General features: G+C 44.1%; 1 protein-coding gene across 1 annotated transcript in view; it reads left to right on the top strand.

The window, feature by feature from the left end:
* Positions 1-16,589, top strand: part of ANTXR1 (ANTXR cell adhesion molecule 1) — a 220,168-nt gene that overhangs the window by 127,737 nt on the left and 75,842 nt on the right. The window contains exon 13 of the mRNA XM_069494028.1: positions 4,913-5,008. Within this exon, the coding sequence (XP_069350129.1) occupies positions 4,913-5,008 (96 nt within the window). The remainder of the gene's footprint in view (positions 1-4,912; positions 5,009-16,589) is intronic.

Raw genomic sequence — 16,589 nt, 5'->3', positions numbered from 1 at the left:
CAGCTCCCATCTGAGACAGGGCCTGGGCAGGCACAATTCCTTAAGGGGGGCCTCTGGCCCAAATGGTGCCACTTGGCCCCAAGGTACTGTCCACGTGGGACCTGGAGTCTCCCCAGTCCTGGCCACCCTTTGCCGCCATGAAGGGGGAGAGCAGAGGCCCAGCCCAAACACCAGTCCCGAGTCAGGCTGTGAGAGCAGTCAGCCCACGACCTTTCTGGGCTCCAGTCCAAGAAGAGGCTCTCAGGAGCAGGTGATGGTGAGCACAGGGTGTGCCAACAGACAAGGAGGGCAAGTCAGAGGCCGAGCCCAAGGAGCCAGGGCAGTCTGTCCCAGAGCAGGAGAACAGAGTGCAGAGAGGAGCCAGGCTTTGTGGGTGTCAGGCTATGCTGTGTGGGCTCTGGAACACTCCACATGCCAACTGGCCACAGGCAGAGCCTACTCCTTAGCACTCGGGTAAGGGGAGCCAGGGGGAGTCTTTATCTTGGGACTTGCTTAAGATGCAAAAGAACTGGTTTAGAATAACTGACCTAATTTTATGAGTGAAGCAAATACCATTTACTAAACAGTGCAAATGTGTTTATATTATTTTTATTATTATTTCAATAGATTTAGGGGGGTGCAATTGTTTTTTGTTACGTGGATGAATTATATAATGGTGAAATCAGGGCTTTTAGTGTACCCATCATGAGAAAACTGTGCATTCTTCCCTATAAGTGATTTTTGATCCCTCACCCCCCCATCCTTCCCCCTTTCTTAGTTTCCAGTGTCCATTATACCACGTTATGACCGTATATATCCATCATTTAGCTTCCACTTATAAGTGAGAACCTGATAGTTGTTTTTCCATTCTTTGGATACTTCACTTAGAATAATGGTCTCCAGTTACATCCAACTTGCTGCAAAAGACATTATTTCATTCCTTTTTATGGCTGAGTACTATTTCATGGTGTGTGTGTGTGTGTGTGTGTGTGCACACCACATTTTCTTTATCCACTCAGTTGATGGAGTTATGTGTATATTTCTATACTATGTACTGATGTATATTCAAGAGGCAATGTGAAGTCTTACATTAGTTGTCAACCCCTCTTCACAAGGCTATTGATTAAAACTCCAAGCCACCCAGGTGTGTTGGCTCACACTTGTAATCCTAGCACTTTGGGAGGCTGAAGTTGAAGGATCACTTGAGCCCAGGAGTTTAAGACCAGCCTGAGCAACATAGGAAGACCATGTCTCTACAAAAGATGGAAAAATTAGCCTGGCGTGGTGGCAGACACATGTAGTCCCAGTTACTCAGGAGGCTGAGGTAGGAGGATCACTTGAGCCCAGGAGTTTGAGGTTTCAGTAAGCTGTGATGCCACCAGTGCACTGTAGTCTGGGTGACAGATGGAGACACTGTCTCAAAAAAAAAAACAAAAAAAAAAAAAACTCCAAGTCAAGAATCTAAGGGAAGGCAGGCTCTGCTGTGGCCCCTGTTCCTTTCTGACTTCATTCCGAATTACACTTTCAGCCATGCTACGTGCCAATCCATGCTGGGCCATGTGAGTGAACTGCTTCTGTCAGAGCAGATTGGGCAATTGCATCACAGTTGTGATCACTGATGCAGCTGCTGAAAGTTCAGTCTTTAAAGTACAGGTATTACTTAACTAAATTTTTATAAATTTGACAGTATAGTACAATGGTTAAGTGGGAGAGGGGCAAGGTTCTAAAATTGCAACATGTGCATTGAAATCCCAATTTTGCAGCTGGGCCCAGTGGCTCATGCCTGCAATCCCAGCACATTGGAAGGCTGAGGCAGGAGGAATGTGTGAGGCCAGAAATTCGAGACCAGCCTGAGCAACATAGTGAGACACCACATAGAAAAATTAGCCTGGCACGGTGGCATGCACCTGTAGTCCCAGCTACTCAGGAAGCTGAGACAGGAGCATCACTTGAACCCAGGAATTTGGGACCAACCTGGGCAGCATAGTGAGACCCCATCTCTTAAAAAAAAAAGTAGTTGACAATAACTGCTTCATAGTGCAGCTGGTTGGGGAAGGTAATGTTTTTAAGGTACTTGGTCCATTGTTGAACACTTAATAATGCTCAATCAATGGCAGGTATTCATAATGGTTATTTACTTCAGGCTGTTCTGACTGTGGATGGTTAATGCAATTGGTTTGTGTTAGAGAGACCCCATCTTTGCTCTTTATTGTAGAGACCTTCAATAAACAGTTGCTGAATGAATAAATGAATGAACCTCTGAGGTTGCATGTGCATGTTACCTCCTTCTGAAACATCAGTTTTAGGTATAAGAGTATCAAAAATTCATGCCCTTTGTTCTTTTGAACTGGGTATATAATGATTTCTGGAAGATCTGGAAAACCAGGCAGTGCATTTGGGGACTTTATCCCGGGGCTGTTTCCAGAGCAGAAAGAAAGCCCTTCTAGGAGTTTCTGTCCCTGTGCAATTCCACCCCCAGCGCCCGCTTCCCTGAGCCCCACTGTCCTTCCCCCACTGCCACCAGAGGGAACGGTGGCCCATAAGGGGCAGACCTAGCTCGGCTGAAGAAAAGCCAGCCATCACTTTCTCCTCCCAGTGTGGAAAGCTCACCTCTCCCTTTCTGCACCGGGCACCCTCACCACTTCCTGAGAAACCTTCTTCCAGAAGGAAGTAAAAAACTTCCCCGCAATTTGTCAGCCTTTCAGGTTCAGTTCATCTACCTAAAGTGAAAAAAGAAAATCAGGGAGAAGGGAAATTGTATATAATGTGAATAAATGTAGTCTTTACTAAAAGGCCACTGTTTTATAAGCCTCCCCATAACCAAAACCACTTATTCCAATGCAAAGAGATTTATGATCTGAAATGCTCACCATATTTGTTGTCGTGGAAAAAATAAGGGATAGTGAGTTACAGCTCAGTGTTTAAGGCAGCTTGCATCGAACTGCCCGGCCACTGCTGCTTACGTGTTAGGGCTCATGTGACGCTCACACCCATGCAGTGAGGCCGTGAGGTTTATTATCTCCATTCTATGGATGTGGAACGTGGAGACTGAGAGACCAAGAGGGCTGTCCTTGACTAACAATAAGTTTGGAAAACGTAATTTTTTTCTATCACCACCGAGAGCCTCTCTTTCAGGCTGTGCTCTCTCCCCACCCACCGCCCCTGGGCTGCCCAGCCCTGCACCTGCACCTGTGTGGCTGCAGCTCCCTCGGGGGCCATCTGACATTCCCAGGCCTTGGCTTGGTGGGAACCGGGGGTGTTTAGTTCCCCAGCTTTTTGGTCAAAGACATTCCAGGGAGTTCCAAAGAGTAAAGCTGCCTTTAAACAGCTTCCAGTAGCCGCTGTTGGGCACTGAGAGTGGGAGTGAGCTCTGCCATTAATGTGCTGCTTTACTCGGGACAGGCCACCCACACTCCCTCCTCTGTAATGGGGGCAGGGGAACAGCCTTGAGACTCTGGCAGTACTGTGAGTGGCCTCCCCTGAGGACACACGCACTAAAGATCACGGGTGTCATTTCACAGGGTCACGAGCTTCCATCCCTTGGCCCTGTGTACCCCATAGATCCACTGTGCATCCCCATGGACCCTGGACAAGAACCCCTGGGCCCAGTGAGCTCTGACACCAAGGGCAGATTTTTAAAGAACAGCCTCAGTAGTTTATTTGCTCATTATGAAATGTTTTTTAAAAAGTAGACTTAAAAAAGAAGAAAATTATTATAAACCCACTACCAGTAAAACCACTAGTATTAATAAGTTAGTAAATATCAGTAAAAAATTTTAGTAAATATTAGAGACAGTCTTTCTGTTGCTCTCACTTTCGACACACATGTACATAAATGCACTCATTGTGCCAGCATGTTTTCCCATCTCATTTAATTATTTGACGGCATAATGTCTTCATAGTAATTGATTGCATGGTATTCTATAGTACATTATTTAGCCTTCTCTAATTGTTTAACATTTATGTGTTTCCTTTTTATTATTATTATCTGTGCAAACATACCTGATTATTGGAATTGCCGGTTTTACTCAGAAGAAGGCTTTTGATATGTATAAAAATTTGTCCTCCTGCCCCAGAAAGTTGTACTGATTTGCACTCCCAGTAGCTGGTAGGGAGGCGGGATGGAGGGGACTTACACTGGTGTTCTTAAGTGGCTTCCTTGAACCAGCAACCTCAGAATGCTGATGCCGAGTGGGGCCTGTTTGCTAAAAGTTAACAGCCATCTCAGGCCACAGCAACCATGTCTATTTTCAGGACTGGCCTAGGCATGTTTTGAACGGGTAACGTTGGTCTTGGGTACCTTCCTCCCTCCCCCATGCCCACGTAGCCACTTGATCTGGCTACAGGGCTGACTCAGCCACCACACCCCTCCGCTCCCAGGTCCAGCAGCAGTTGCTCTCCCCCAACCCCTGGAATTCACCTGCCCTACATGGCGTCCCATCAGGAGACTCTAGACTTTCCGTCCTCGGCCTCGTGACTCTATTACATGCTTCTGTGTGAACGGGTTCGGGGGACCAGACTGAATCCTGAGGACAATTGTCCTGAGTCAGCCAGCCCAGGTGGTGGCCGAACATCAGAGCCAGTGAGCAGGAGGCTGTCGCCAGGCAGGGGATGATATTCCAGAGACAGATGGGTAGCGGTAGGCCATCACAGTGCCTGCTCTGTCTCTTGTAGGGTTGGCCTTTCAGAATGCTCCTCAAAGAGAAGAGCAGGGCCTCCCTAGAAAGACAAATCCATCTCTCTTGAAAATTGGCTAATCAGAGTGTTTTACAGGGCCATGAGCCCCAGACGATGGGCAGAGTTTCAGCCATTCGCTTGGTAAACGGTGCTGTTCTCTGGCCCTTCAGTCTGCATCTTGGTGACAGGGGGTTGGGGAGGGAAGACCGCACGTGGTCCTGTCCCACCACTGACCACCCCTTTCTTGGCCCTGCAGTCCGACGGCTCCATCCTGGCAATCGCCCTGCTGATCCTGTTCCTGCTGCTGGCCCTGGCTCTCCTCTGGTGGTTCTGGCCCCTCTGCTGCACCGTGGTAAGTGCCCCAAACCTCAGGCCATGCAAGGTAAAGGGTGACGTAAAGCTCACAGGGACCATAAGTGGGGATAGGGAGACAAAAATGTATAAAGATAGGGGACCAACCTTGCATTTTTTTGTACAATTTATACAAAATTGGCGTAAACTAACATTGATCAGTGAAGCCACGTGCTATTAGCAGTCAGTATGGGTTCGGGTGTGAGACTGCCGAGGGGCACACCCTTGGGTGTGGCCACTGTGGTTCTGGTGTTTAGGAAGGATCCACAGGATACCACAAATGAGTGTTATTTGATATGGAATGAACATATATGCCTGTGTATGTATGGTACACACACACGCACACACACACACATTTGTTGAGTTGCCCAACCTATACTCTTCTAAGGCCACCCTGATCTTAGCAGCTAGTCTATCCGTCTGAGAGAGTGTCTGGGGCCTCTTTATTTTCAACAATAAAGAGAGGCACCTACTGTTGGGTTTATTACAGGTGGGAACCCGAAAAGTATGTATGCGGTTCATTCTGTCCTATACATACTTTTCAAGTTCCCACCTGGAATAAACCTAACACCTACCTTTATTCCTTAATTCCAGCTAACATACGTAAAACACACCTACTGTGTGCCCAGCACTGGTCTAAGCTACAAGATCAATAAGAACCTACCTCCTCCTCATCATTGTCATCTGTAGTCACCACATAGCTTCAGCCAGTGTCTCCCCAAGTGGCTTAGGGCCTGGAATAATCCACCCTAGTGATAATCCCAAATGACATAAGGCTGGTTGTCAACTTCTACTCCCTGGCCTTTAGACTAGGAAGAATTCAAACAAAGTAGCATCCAAATAAAGAAAAAAACATTAGCTCAGACATGTCTAGTTCTGGCATGTGCCCTGCCTTCATGCAAATCAGTGCGGCCAAGGAGCGTGTGACATGAGCGCTGCTCCGCTGCCGTGGCATCTTCCAGTCCCTGTGTGTCAGTTTTTCCGTGGAGAGGTTGGCGGGGGGAGAGAGACAGCGAGACTCTCCAGACAGGGATGCGTCTTCATTTTATCTCTGAAACTCCAGCACGTAGCACACAGTGCAAGGGAATTTACATCTGTGTAGAGAACTGAACTGAACCAAGACCACAGACAAACAGAGCACTAGACTTGAAAAGGAGAGGAAAATGGCTTTGAATGGCATTTTAAAGAGGTGGCAAGTGAATGAGATGAGAAACTCGGCCAGGATGTTCTGGGAAGGGATGACTTGCAGCAGATAAGAACTCGTGTGTGCAGGGAGGGACCCAGGACAGGTGTAAATCTCGGGTCACTTAGTACCATCCAGACTGGACTGATTTCACCAAGATTTCAAACAGATTCTTACCACGGTTTTAAATAGTTAAGGCTGCACGACCATTTTATTTTTAGGGTAAAAAGTCCCCGTGAGTCAGCCAAAGTGCTTTCTGTGGTGATTCAAAAGCAGGGACATTTTCAAGTCTAGAATTCTGAAGGGAAAAAAAAACTTTGCAGTGGGCTCTTAAAGAAGGGGTGGCAGGGCTGGTGGCAGCAGGCAGTGTATACTATTATAGTATTGTTCACCCGGTCCCTTTTATTATTGCAAACAATTACATCTGGGTGGGAACAGCTAGGAGCAATAGAACAGCCCAGCAGTGCTCTGTCAACTACCAGCTGTGTGATCTAGGGCAAGTTACTTAAACTTTCTGTGTCTCAGTGGTATAATGAGGACAATAAGAGCCCCCACCTGATAGTTAGATGGTGAAGATTAAAGGAATTTATATATATAGTGTCTAGAAAGTACCTAGCACAAAGGAAGTGCTGTGTATTATTATTAGAAAGTATTTTACCATAATAGGAATCTATTTGGGTACTGTATGGCATTCAATTTAATTGGTGGGAAACATTTCTGAAAATAAACCTTTCATTATTGGAAGCATTGTCACTCCAAGCCAAATTGTTTTGCAATATTCAAAATATGTTTCAATGAATTTATCTTAAGTCCCTGTTACTTTGGAAGGTAGCCAAAATGTCTTAATGTGGTCTAACTTTGTAAGTCCCAAAGGCTTTCTTTATGAGGACGATCTTGGAGATTAATTTTCCTGTTTATGATGTCTATAAAAACGAAAAGTCTATTTCTAAAAGTTGGCCTGGGCTCCAGTGCTTGGTGTGGCCCCAAAAACTCCTTGTTGATCACTTGCTTCCTTGGTGAGTGATGATATATGGAGTGGGACAGAGTAAGTCATGTGTTTTCCAAACAGGAGTACACAGGAAGGAGGGCAAACACTGGCCTCCCGTCAGGAGCCCTGCTCGGAGGATGTGGGGAAGTTTCCCACCCCCAGGTTACAGCACTCCTCGCTGTACAGTGACCCCTCCTCTGACTTACTGGAGAGTCTCTCTCAACACTGTTCCCCAAACCTTCCTCTGTCACACTCCCTGCCCCGCCCCCAAGGCTGGGACATGCTTCATGACCTGGTACCAAAGCTTCATCTTGATGTTGGGGGGAAAACCAGAAAGCATGAAGGACCTACAAAATTTGGGGTACCTGAGGCTTGTTTCTGCTGTGTGCCTTCTTTCCCTTTCTGCAATGTTCTTTCCAGGAATAATACTCAAAAAAATATTAGGTCATTAACTATGAAATGTCCAATTTCCTTAAGTACTAAGTTTGACAGTTGATATCTCTGACATTTCACTTTGAGATTTCTTGTTTTATTTTTATTGTGAAGGTACATCCTCAATGAATTTATCTTGTTAAGTCTCTGTTGCTTTGGAAGGTAGCCAAAATGTCATTCAAGCACATGGTTTGGCTTGTGATTATCTTTCAAATTTTTTTTAGAGCAATTTTTGTGAAACTATGGATAAGTCAAAAATTCGAGTCATTTTCGAATATGAGTTCTGTCATGGAACCAATGCACTGCAGATATTGATATCAACAAAGTGTTTGGGAAGGATGTGGCTAATGAATGCACAGTATGTCGATGGTTTGAGAAGTTCCATTCTGGTGATTTTGATCTTGAAAATGAGCCACGTGGGTGACCTGACACCAAGGTGGATAATGATGAGCTAAAAGCTGTAGTGGAAGCAAATCCATCTCAACCTATGCGTGAATTAGCAGCAAGGTTTGATGTTACTATTCCAACAATATTGGACCATTTAAAACAAACCAGCTAGGTAAAGAAGCTGGATAGATGGGTACCACATGAATTAAGTGAGTGTCAGAAGCGAAATCGTCTCGAAGCTTGCCTTTCTTTGCTGTCATGATATAAAGGTGAACCATTTCTACACCATATTGTTACCTGTGATGGAAAATGGATGTTTTTTTTACAATCACAAGCACTCAACACAATGGTTGGATAAAGATTAAGTGCCAAAACACAGTCCAAAACCAAATATTCATCAAAAAAAGCTAATAGTGTCTGTTTGAGGTGTGTGTGTGTGTGTATATATATATGTATATATATATATAAATACCCGTGCTGGTATTATCCGCTACAACTTCATGAAACCTAGTCAATCGATTACAGTGAATGTCTGCTGCAACCAGTTGGACAAAATGATGAGGATGCTTGCAATTAAGCAGCCAAGATTGGTCAGTAGACACAGGCCAATCTTCTTGCAAAACAACACCCGACCACATGTCGCACAAACAACGCTGCTCAAACTACAGCAGCTGGACTTGGAAACTCTCTGTCATCCACCGTATTCGCCAGACCTTGCACCAACTGACTACCACTTCTTCCAGGCTTTGGACCACTTCTTGCAAGGAAAAATATTATATTCTCAACAAGCTGTGGAAAACGCCTTTTGCAATTTCATCACCACTCGCTCTCCAGGCTTCTTCGCTGCTGGCATAAACAAGCTACTGTTAAGATGGCAAAACTATGTCAATAATCTAGGCTCATACTTTGATTAATTGTATGCTTCTTGTTAGAGATGTAATGAACTACACTGTTGATTCAAAATAGGACATTCCATATTTAATGACCTAATATTTAACAACCTTCGAGGTGCTCAGCCCGGCTGAGTCACACATTAACCCTTAGTAGCTGGATATGTTGTGGGGGGAGACAAACTCCTACAGAGGGGCTGGGTAGAAGGGCAGGCACTCAGGTACCTAGTGACTAACTATAAAGAGCATTTTTAGACATGCTGACTGGCACAAACAGACCAGGCACAGGGGTTACCATCAAACCTGCCCTCTGCTCTGCATCCTCTTGCTTCCTGCTAGTTCTGTCTGAAAGAAGCAACTCGGTGGGTGAGAGTGAGCGGTGATGCATACCCCATTGCATTTTACCTTTCCCAAAGGACCCCACTCCCATCTGGGCTCTTAACTTCCAGCTAAATGGGACCTGAGTTAACTTATTTCACTCTGGGCTTATTTGCATGCTCAAAAGGGGAATTCAAGGAGTCCATATTTTACCAGAAAAAAATAAATAAATAGAGCCCTGCCTCAGTTCCACAAGGGCATTGCCAGAACCCTTCAAGTCACACCATACCCACTCCATCTACCCATAAGGTTGATCCAATATTATTGAAATCTCTAAATTGAACTTTTAGAAGAGAAAGACTAGGAAATCTGAATGAGAAGAGGATTGTGAAAAAAAGAATTGAAACTATTAGAAGAGTGAATGTTATGAATGGCTTGAATGTATAGAGAACAAAAGTCAACAATGAATCAGTGATATTAGGGCACTAGACTGTTCTAGAAGATGCAGGCAGCCTGAGAGTCTACCTTCACCCCAGCCAAGAGCCAGTGACCTGGCAGGAGCCTGCAGCCCAGCGAGCCTGGTAGCTTTATGCACACAGGCAACGGCCATCACATCCTGCCCAAATTTTAGCAGGTAGCAAGAAACTGCCAGATTCGAATTAGTAGTGGGAACTGGTTCCTCCAAATCAGAAATCTGGAGGGTAGAATAAATGCCTGGTGTCTTACTCTGTTAACCTCATGCTGAACACCCTCATTTCCCTACCCCCCATGCCCTTGGCCTGCATCCCTACACATGGACCGAACCCCAAGATGCCCTCATTGCCCAAGCTTGCTGATTGGGGCCATTGCACATTGATGAGGCCTTCAGCACTGCTTAACAAACTTTTACCTTATCTTTCTGGGTAAGACTCCCTCCCCCAAAACTGTTACTATTCTCCCAGAGATCCCTGTCCTACCTCTGGCCCAGTCACACGCAGTAGGCAACCTGCTCTTGTATCTCGGTGAAAAATGGAGGCTGTGCTGTGAGAAGCCCTTGCACTTCCAGCGTCCTCTCAGCGTGTCCTCCTCTGACATCCCTTCTCCTCAGACAGCCTCCCTTCTCCCTCCCCCTCCACTGTGTTCTTCCTTTTGTCACCTTCAGCTCTTCCTGTGGCATCTCCATTCTTCCATTTCCTTTCCACTGGCTTCCTCCCTCTGCCTAGAACGTACGCCAGCCACTTTTGCCCTTTTAAAAGCATCTCAGGCCTTATTTCTCCTTCAAGCTACCCTCTTCTCCCTCCCCTCCCTTGCACCCACAAACTCCTTTGCAGAGCAGCATCCACTGTCTATAACTCCTCCCACCCCCTCCCACCACACCCTGACCTCTGTCATCGTTACTTCTCTAACCCTTCTCTTGCAAGCCTAAATTCCCCAGCCAGTGGTCTCTGCTCATTTCTCATTCTCCTTCACCTCTTCCAGCAGTAGGCGCTGTTGACCTCTCTCTCCTTAAACTCTCTCCTCTCCTGGCTCCTGCTGGCTCTTCTACATCTGTCTTCAGTTTTTCCCTGTCTCCCTCAGGGGCTCTTCCTCTTGTTCTCAGGGATTGCCTCCAACCCTCTTCTCTACACGTTGTCCCCAGGCAATATCACCAACTCCCATGACTTCAACTACCATCGCTGGCCTTGGCTCCAGTACAATAGTTAATAAATTATATGAGATATTCAGCATCTTATTGTAAAATAGGCTTTGTGTTAGATGATTTTGCCCAACTGTAGTCTAATGTAAGTGTTCTGAGCACATTTAAGGTAGGCTGGGCTAAGCTATGACGTACAGCAGGTTAGGTGTATTAAATGTATTTTTGACTTACAATATTTTCGACTTAAGATAGGTTTATTGGGATGCAGACCCATCATAAGTTGAGGAGCATCTGTACTATGAACTCCTCCAAGGCAAGGAGAAACTAGTCATAGAAACTAATCCAAACATGGAATACAGTGCCTAGCACATGATTTGTATGTTTTCCAAACTAGACTAAACTAAAAAGCTAGTCATCTGGGGGAAAGGAGGTTAAATACAGAAGGAACTCACAAACCTATGGACCTCTGTTGAATAGTGGTTTCATGGTTACTTATTTGTATTATTATATTTCATAACATGTATATTACATGTAGTATCAGATACATATCAAATATTACATCAAAAGAACATTTATATCCATTTATTAAATAAAATCCTAGAAATATGCTCATTTTATTGAGAAGTTAATGTTATATGAGGAACCCCAAGTGAGAAGATCTTGCTATATTTTGCAAGATGAAAAAGTTCTGGAAATTAATTGCAGGATGATGTGAATATACTTAACAGTACTGAACTGTGCATTTAAAAATGGTTAAGATGGTAAATTTTATGTTATGTGTTTTTTACCACAATTAAAAAGAAAAAAAAATCCTCCTATAAAGTTGCATTTCTTCTGTAATCCAGTTAATTAAACCACCATGCTATTTAGGTCAAATCAAATCATGACATTTCTGATCAAATAACAGCAGATATTTTTATTCAGTTTATTGGGAGAGGCTCGTATGCATGCATTTGGAAGTTCTCCCAATATAAACAGAATTCTGTCCTCTTTTGTTTTGTTTTCAGTGGTCTTGTAGGTGTTCAGCTTTTAAAGAATTAAAAACTGTTTAATTCACTTCATTGAATTTCAAAGATAGTTCAACAAATAAGTCCTTTGGATATCTCCAATGACAAATTGAAAGGAACAAAAATTAATCAAGAACTTGATATGTCTTAACCCGAAATAAAAATAAAGTATCCAAATACTTCTCTCCACACCTTTAAACATAACATTTAATTCGTAGGGCCGGACAACCAAGGCCAACATCACCAAAAGCTTTTACTGACAGTTTAATAAAAACATGAGTAGTGCAAGCAGCTCCTTATCCAGGCATCTCAGCCCTAGATTGATTGTGCTTTTCTGATCCCATTCCAGCCTCCACCCATTCCCATCTGCACACTCCTCACTGTATAGCTGGCAAGGTTATTTCTCACTAGCACGCAGAGCTCTGCCATGGCCTGCCCTCACCTCCGGAGCTCTGCTCACACACCCCACACACCCAGTCCTTCTTCATCCCTGGCTTCCCTCCTCCCTGCTGGGCTGGGCTGGCCTCACTCCTTGCCTTATAACCCACCCACCCTGTCCCCATGCCTGCTGGCAAAATGGGAAGAGGCGAGCTGTCATTAAAGTCAACTGGGTTCCAATACCACATCTTCCTCTATCAGTTAAAGTTGAGTGAGCAAATTCTTTAACCTTAATTTCCCTTTGTGAAAAATTAGAAAATTGGAATCATATTGTCTCTAAGGGTGCTTCTTCATGTTGTTACCTTCCACAAGGGAACCTTCTCCTCCCTTTCAAGATGCCCTGGCCTGTGGTTCTCAAACCTGCTTATGTGCTGAAACCAACTGAGGATTATATGATGCAGGAGATCAAGGGCACCATTTCCAAACTATGTCAGGACAGTAATACTCTACAAGATATAAATAGGCACATTTCAGAACAAGAGGTATTTGGATAAGTTTGAAAGACACCCTTAAACTAAGTTGAATAACTGTCCTTATTGCAGGACTTCTCAGTACCTTTAATAGGATAACTTATATTTGAATCTCCAAACTTATTTTGACCCTGGAACTCTTCCTTGGCCTATCCCTACCCCTACCCTCCCAAACACCTGTTGACATACTGACATCTGGAAAGACACTGGTATTCTGCCAAGTACTATTTGGGAAACACAGTCCTAAAGAATGCTGAAGCAGCAGAAAGAGCAAGTTCCTGGATTCTGAGCTGCAGCCTCTTTCCTGCCCTCCCTGGAGGCTGCGTCAATGCCAACAAGCTTGAGCATGCTGTGAACATTATTAACATATCCTTGTTCCCTGCATGCCCCTCTCAGATCCCACTGGTACTGCTAGTGGCTGGAATTGGCTTGCCCATAACCCAGGCAGAGGCCAGAGGCTCCTCCTCTAAGCCTGAGGAATATGAATTCATGGATTCATATTACTGCTTCACTTAACAGAGTTTTGCAGTGACACCAACTTATCATCTGATGGAGCACATGCATAGCCATTCTTTTACATTACCATGTAAGTCTCTTAGGCCTTAACAACCAATGTGAAAATTCCCGTTACAACTCTCACTTTAGATATTGATGAATTGGGCCCTGTAAATAGTCCCAATCTTAAGAGAGATGAGATTAGAGGCCAAAAATTATTTGAAAAATGAGTTCCAAATGGAAAAACAAAATGCTGAGCTCACTTCTTTGAAAATATCTTGTACTACCTCCAGATAAACACCCTTGGCATCAGCCTTTGCTTAACATTTACAGTGTAAAATTACTGGACTCAGGCAGTACTTGGCCAGCATTAACCCACTCCAATCAGTTGTGAGATCTCTCTTAGATTTATGTTGCCTGTTCAGTAGAAAGAGTCTTTTATCTGCCATCAGCTAACATCTCATCCCTCTTGGACGTTTCCCATATCAAGTTGCCTACTTTCCCTTGGTTTCTTGACTTTAATTAGAAGGATACCCATAATGTTTGGGAATCAGGATGGAAAGCTAGAATGTGAAAGGATGAGAGCAAGCATCCCCTTCTATCTGTGACATTAAAGTCCTCGTTAGATGGTTTTTCAGATCTGAATTGGCCTTTCTTCCACACACAACTCTGTTCTGCCGGCTTCTCCTCATCCAGAATGTACAAGGCTGGGGAGGCAGCAGCTGAGTTGGCTTTAAGTGATCAACCCAGAAGTCCCAGGATATGCAGTGGTTTAAATCAAAGGCTTCAAAAAATGTTTGGTATCCAAATGCAGGTATGACATGTGTTTGAACTGACCCCTCTGATTGTGCGGAAGGTGATGTTTTGTGAAAAATCAATTACTCTTGACTGGAGATACTGTGGACTCCATAGCAAAACAAAAACAAAAAATCTCCTGGATAAAATATAATAAAAGTTGTTTTAAATGCATAGCCAAACTCATGAGAAAATAGGAGACATATCTAGGGCCAAAATAAAGAAGGATCTGGAAATCAGATGGTCAGCTGACCCTAAATAGCAGTGGCTGGCTTAGGGTAGATTTTCTTATCTCAGTAATTTAGGGTTTGACTTAATAGCCTTCCATGGGTCCATAAAAGTTTTGGAGTTGGAATTGAGCTTTCTGCCCAAACCTGGAGCCTTGAGTGAGAGGATGGGCTCTGAGTTTGATATGTGTGTATGTGTGCATGTGTTTTTGTCCCTAAGAATTCGTAAGTATAACATCTCAGAGTTCTAGGGTTCAAATTTATCTTCCTTGGGGTTCTGTAAATTGCAAGCCAAGAAAAAGTAGTCGCAGTTTGGAAGTGCTTAGGATTTGCAAGAAGAAACACGAACTCTCTGACAACTTGTTTCCTCAGCCCAGGCCTTGTAGGATTCCCATAGATAATTGCAAACTACACATGAGCTCACAATCCAAAATTACCAAAAACCTCAGGAATATAATTACTCAGACGTCTGGGGTTTTACTCTACACATGAAAAACACAAAAGACCAGAAATAAGATAAGGAAGTCAGGCCCTGTCAGCAGTATTTCCTTTGCTGTCTCCAAAATTAACAATAATCGTTAAATAGCAGATACATAGAAAATTCTCTACATATTACCATTTCTCCTATAACATGAAGTGTGTTCCTCATGAAATTTTGGCCCATGAAAATAACAGGGGAAATAGGTTCAGAGCAGAACATTCAAATCTGTGCAGTCTTACAAAATAATTCACTTAAAACAAAAACACTCCATAAAAATTCCACCATTTTAAACATTGTAAATTCTTTTTTTTTTTTTTACTTCATCTTATTGTTATGGGGGATACAGAATTGCAGGTTACATACATTGCCCATGTACCGCCTTTCCCCCCAAGTCAGAGCTCCAGGCTTGTCTGTTCCCCAGATAGTGCGAGTTGCACCCATCATGTAGGTATATATCCCTCCCTTCCCCAACCCCCCCGTCCCGAGTCAGCACCTTCAAGCGTGACTATTCCCCAAACGGTGCGCAATGCACTCATTGTGTAGGCATACACCCATCCCCTCCCCTACCCCCCATCTCAGTCTGATATCCGATTGGTGTCGTTCCCAGATGTGTATTTAGGTGATGATCAGGGAAACCAATTTTCTGGTGAGTACATGTGATGCTTGTTTTTCCATTCTTGGGATACTTCACTTAATATAATGGGTTCCAACTCTCTCCAGGAGGACCATGGAGATGTCGTATCTTCATTATTTCTTATAGCTGAGTAATATTCCATGGTATACATATACCACAGCTTACTAATCCAATCATGTATTGATGGGCATTTGGGTTGTTTCCACATCTTTGCTATTGTGAATTGTGCTGCTATAAACATTTGGGTACATGTGTCTTTGTTACAGAATGACCTTTTTTCCTTTGGGTATATGCCCAATAATGGGATTGCTGGATCAAATGGCAGGTCTACTTGAATCTGTTTAAGATACCTCCATAATGCTTTCCACAGGGGTTGCACTAGTTTGCAGTCCCACCAGCAGTGTATGAGTGTTCCTGTCTCTCCACACCCACGCCAACAACATTGTAAATTCTTAATAAAAATATACTCTGGTAAATATAATTCTTTACCTCGATTTAAAAAAAATAAGCACATGAAGTTTCCTGGTGGGGATGAGTGTGAGGTAGCACGGTGGCTTTGAGTTACAGGGACGAGGCGGAAGGAAGGACATTCTTAGGATGAAGTGTCATGACGCCAGAGGTGAATGGCTGTGACTCATTGTCTTGCTATTCCTTCTACAGTGGCTTAAAATAGAAATTCAGCTTTTGTTGTGCTGCCAGGTTCTTCTTTTCATTTAAAAAAAAAAAAAAAACTATTTATGTGGTTCCAAATCAGACCAAAAGCCATGGAAATACTATTCTGCTGCTCTCAGCAGTACAGCCGTTTCTTCCCTCCAGACACATGCCTCTCTCTAATCCCCTCGAAAGCAAACGATGGCTCCCAAGAGTTCCATCCTCCATCCTTTGGTTTTTGTGCGCGGTCCCTGATGACGCTCTGTTGGATTTCATTATACCCATTGCTCTCGCAGTATCTCATCTTCTCTCATCTTCTCACAAGTTTCTCCTCCACAAGCTGAAGGCTTTTCTCCTTCATTCAGTCCCTGCATTCTTACAACCGGGACACGCTCACATATTGACGAGGCTACATACAGTGTTTTCTTGAGGAAAAGTAGGCACACCCGCGCTTGCCCTGCACAAGGGCACACAGAAGCAAGAGAGCGGGTGAGGTGAGTGTGGATTTTGTGTGTTCCTCCCCGGCACCCTGCTGGCAGCTGGGCAGCATTGTCGCATTCACCTGATGTTA

This window comes from Eulemur rufifrons, chromosome 19, assembly GCF_041146395.1.
Source record: "Eulemur rufifrons isolate Redbay chromosome 19, OSU_ERuf_1, whole genome shotgun sequence".
Taxonomy (NCBI): domain Eukaryota; kingdom Metazoa; phylum Chordata; class Mammalia; order Primates; family Lemuridae; genus Eulemur; species Eulemur rufifrons.
This window is presented reverse-complemented; position numbering and strand designations above follow the sequence as displayed.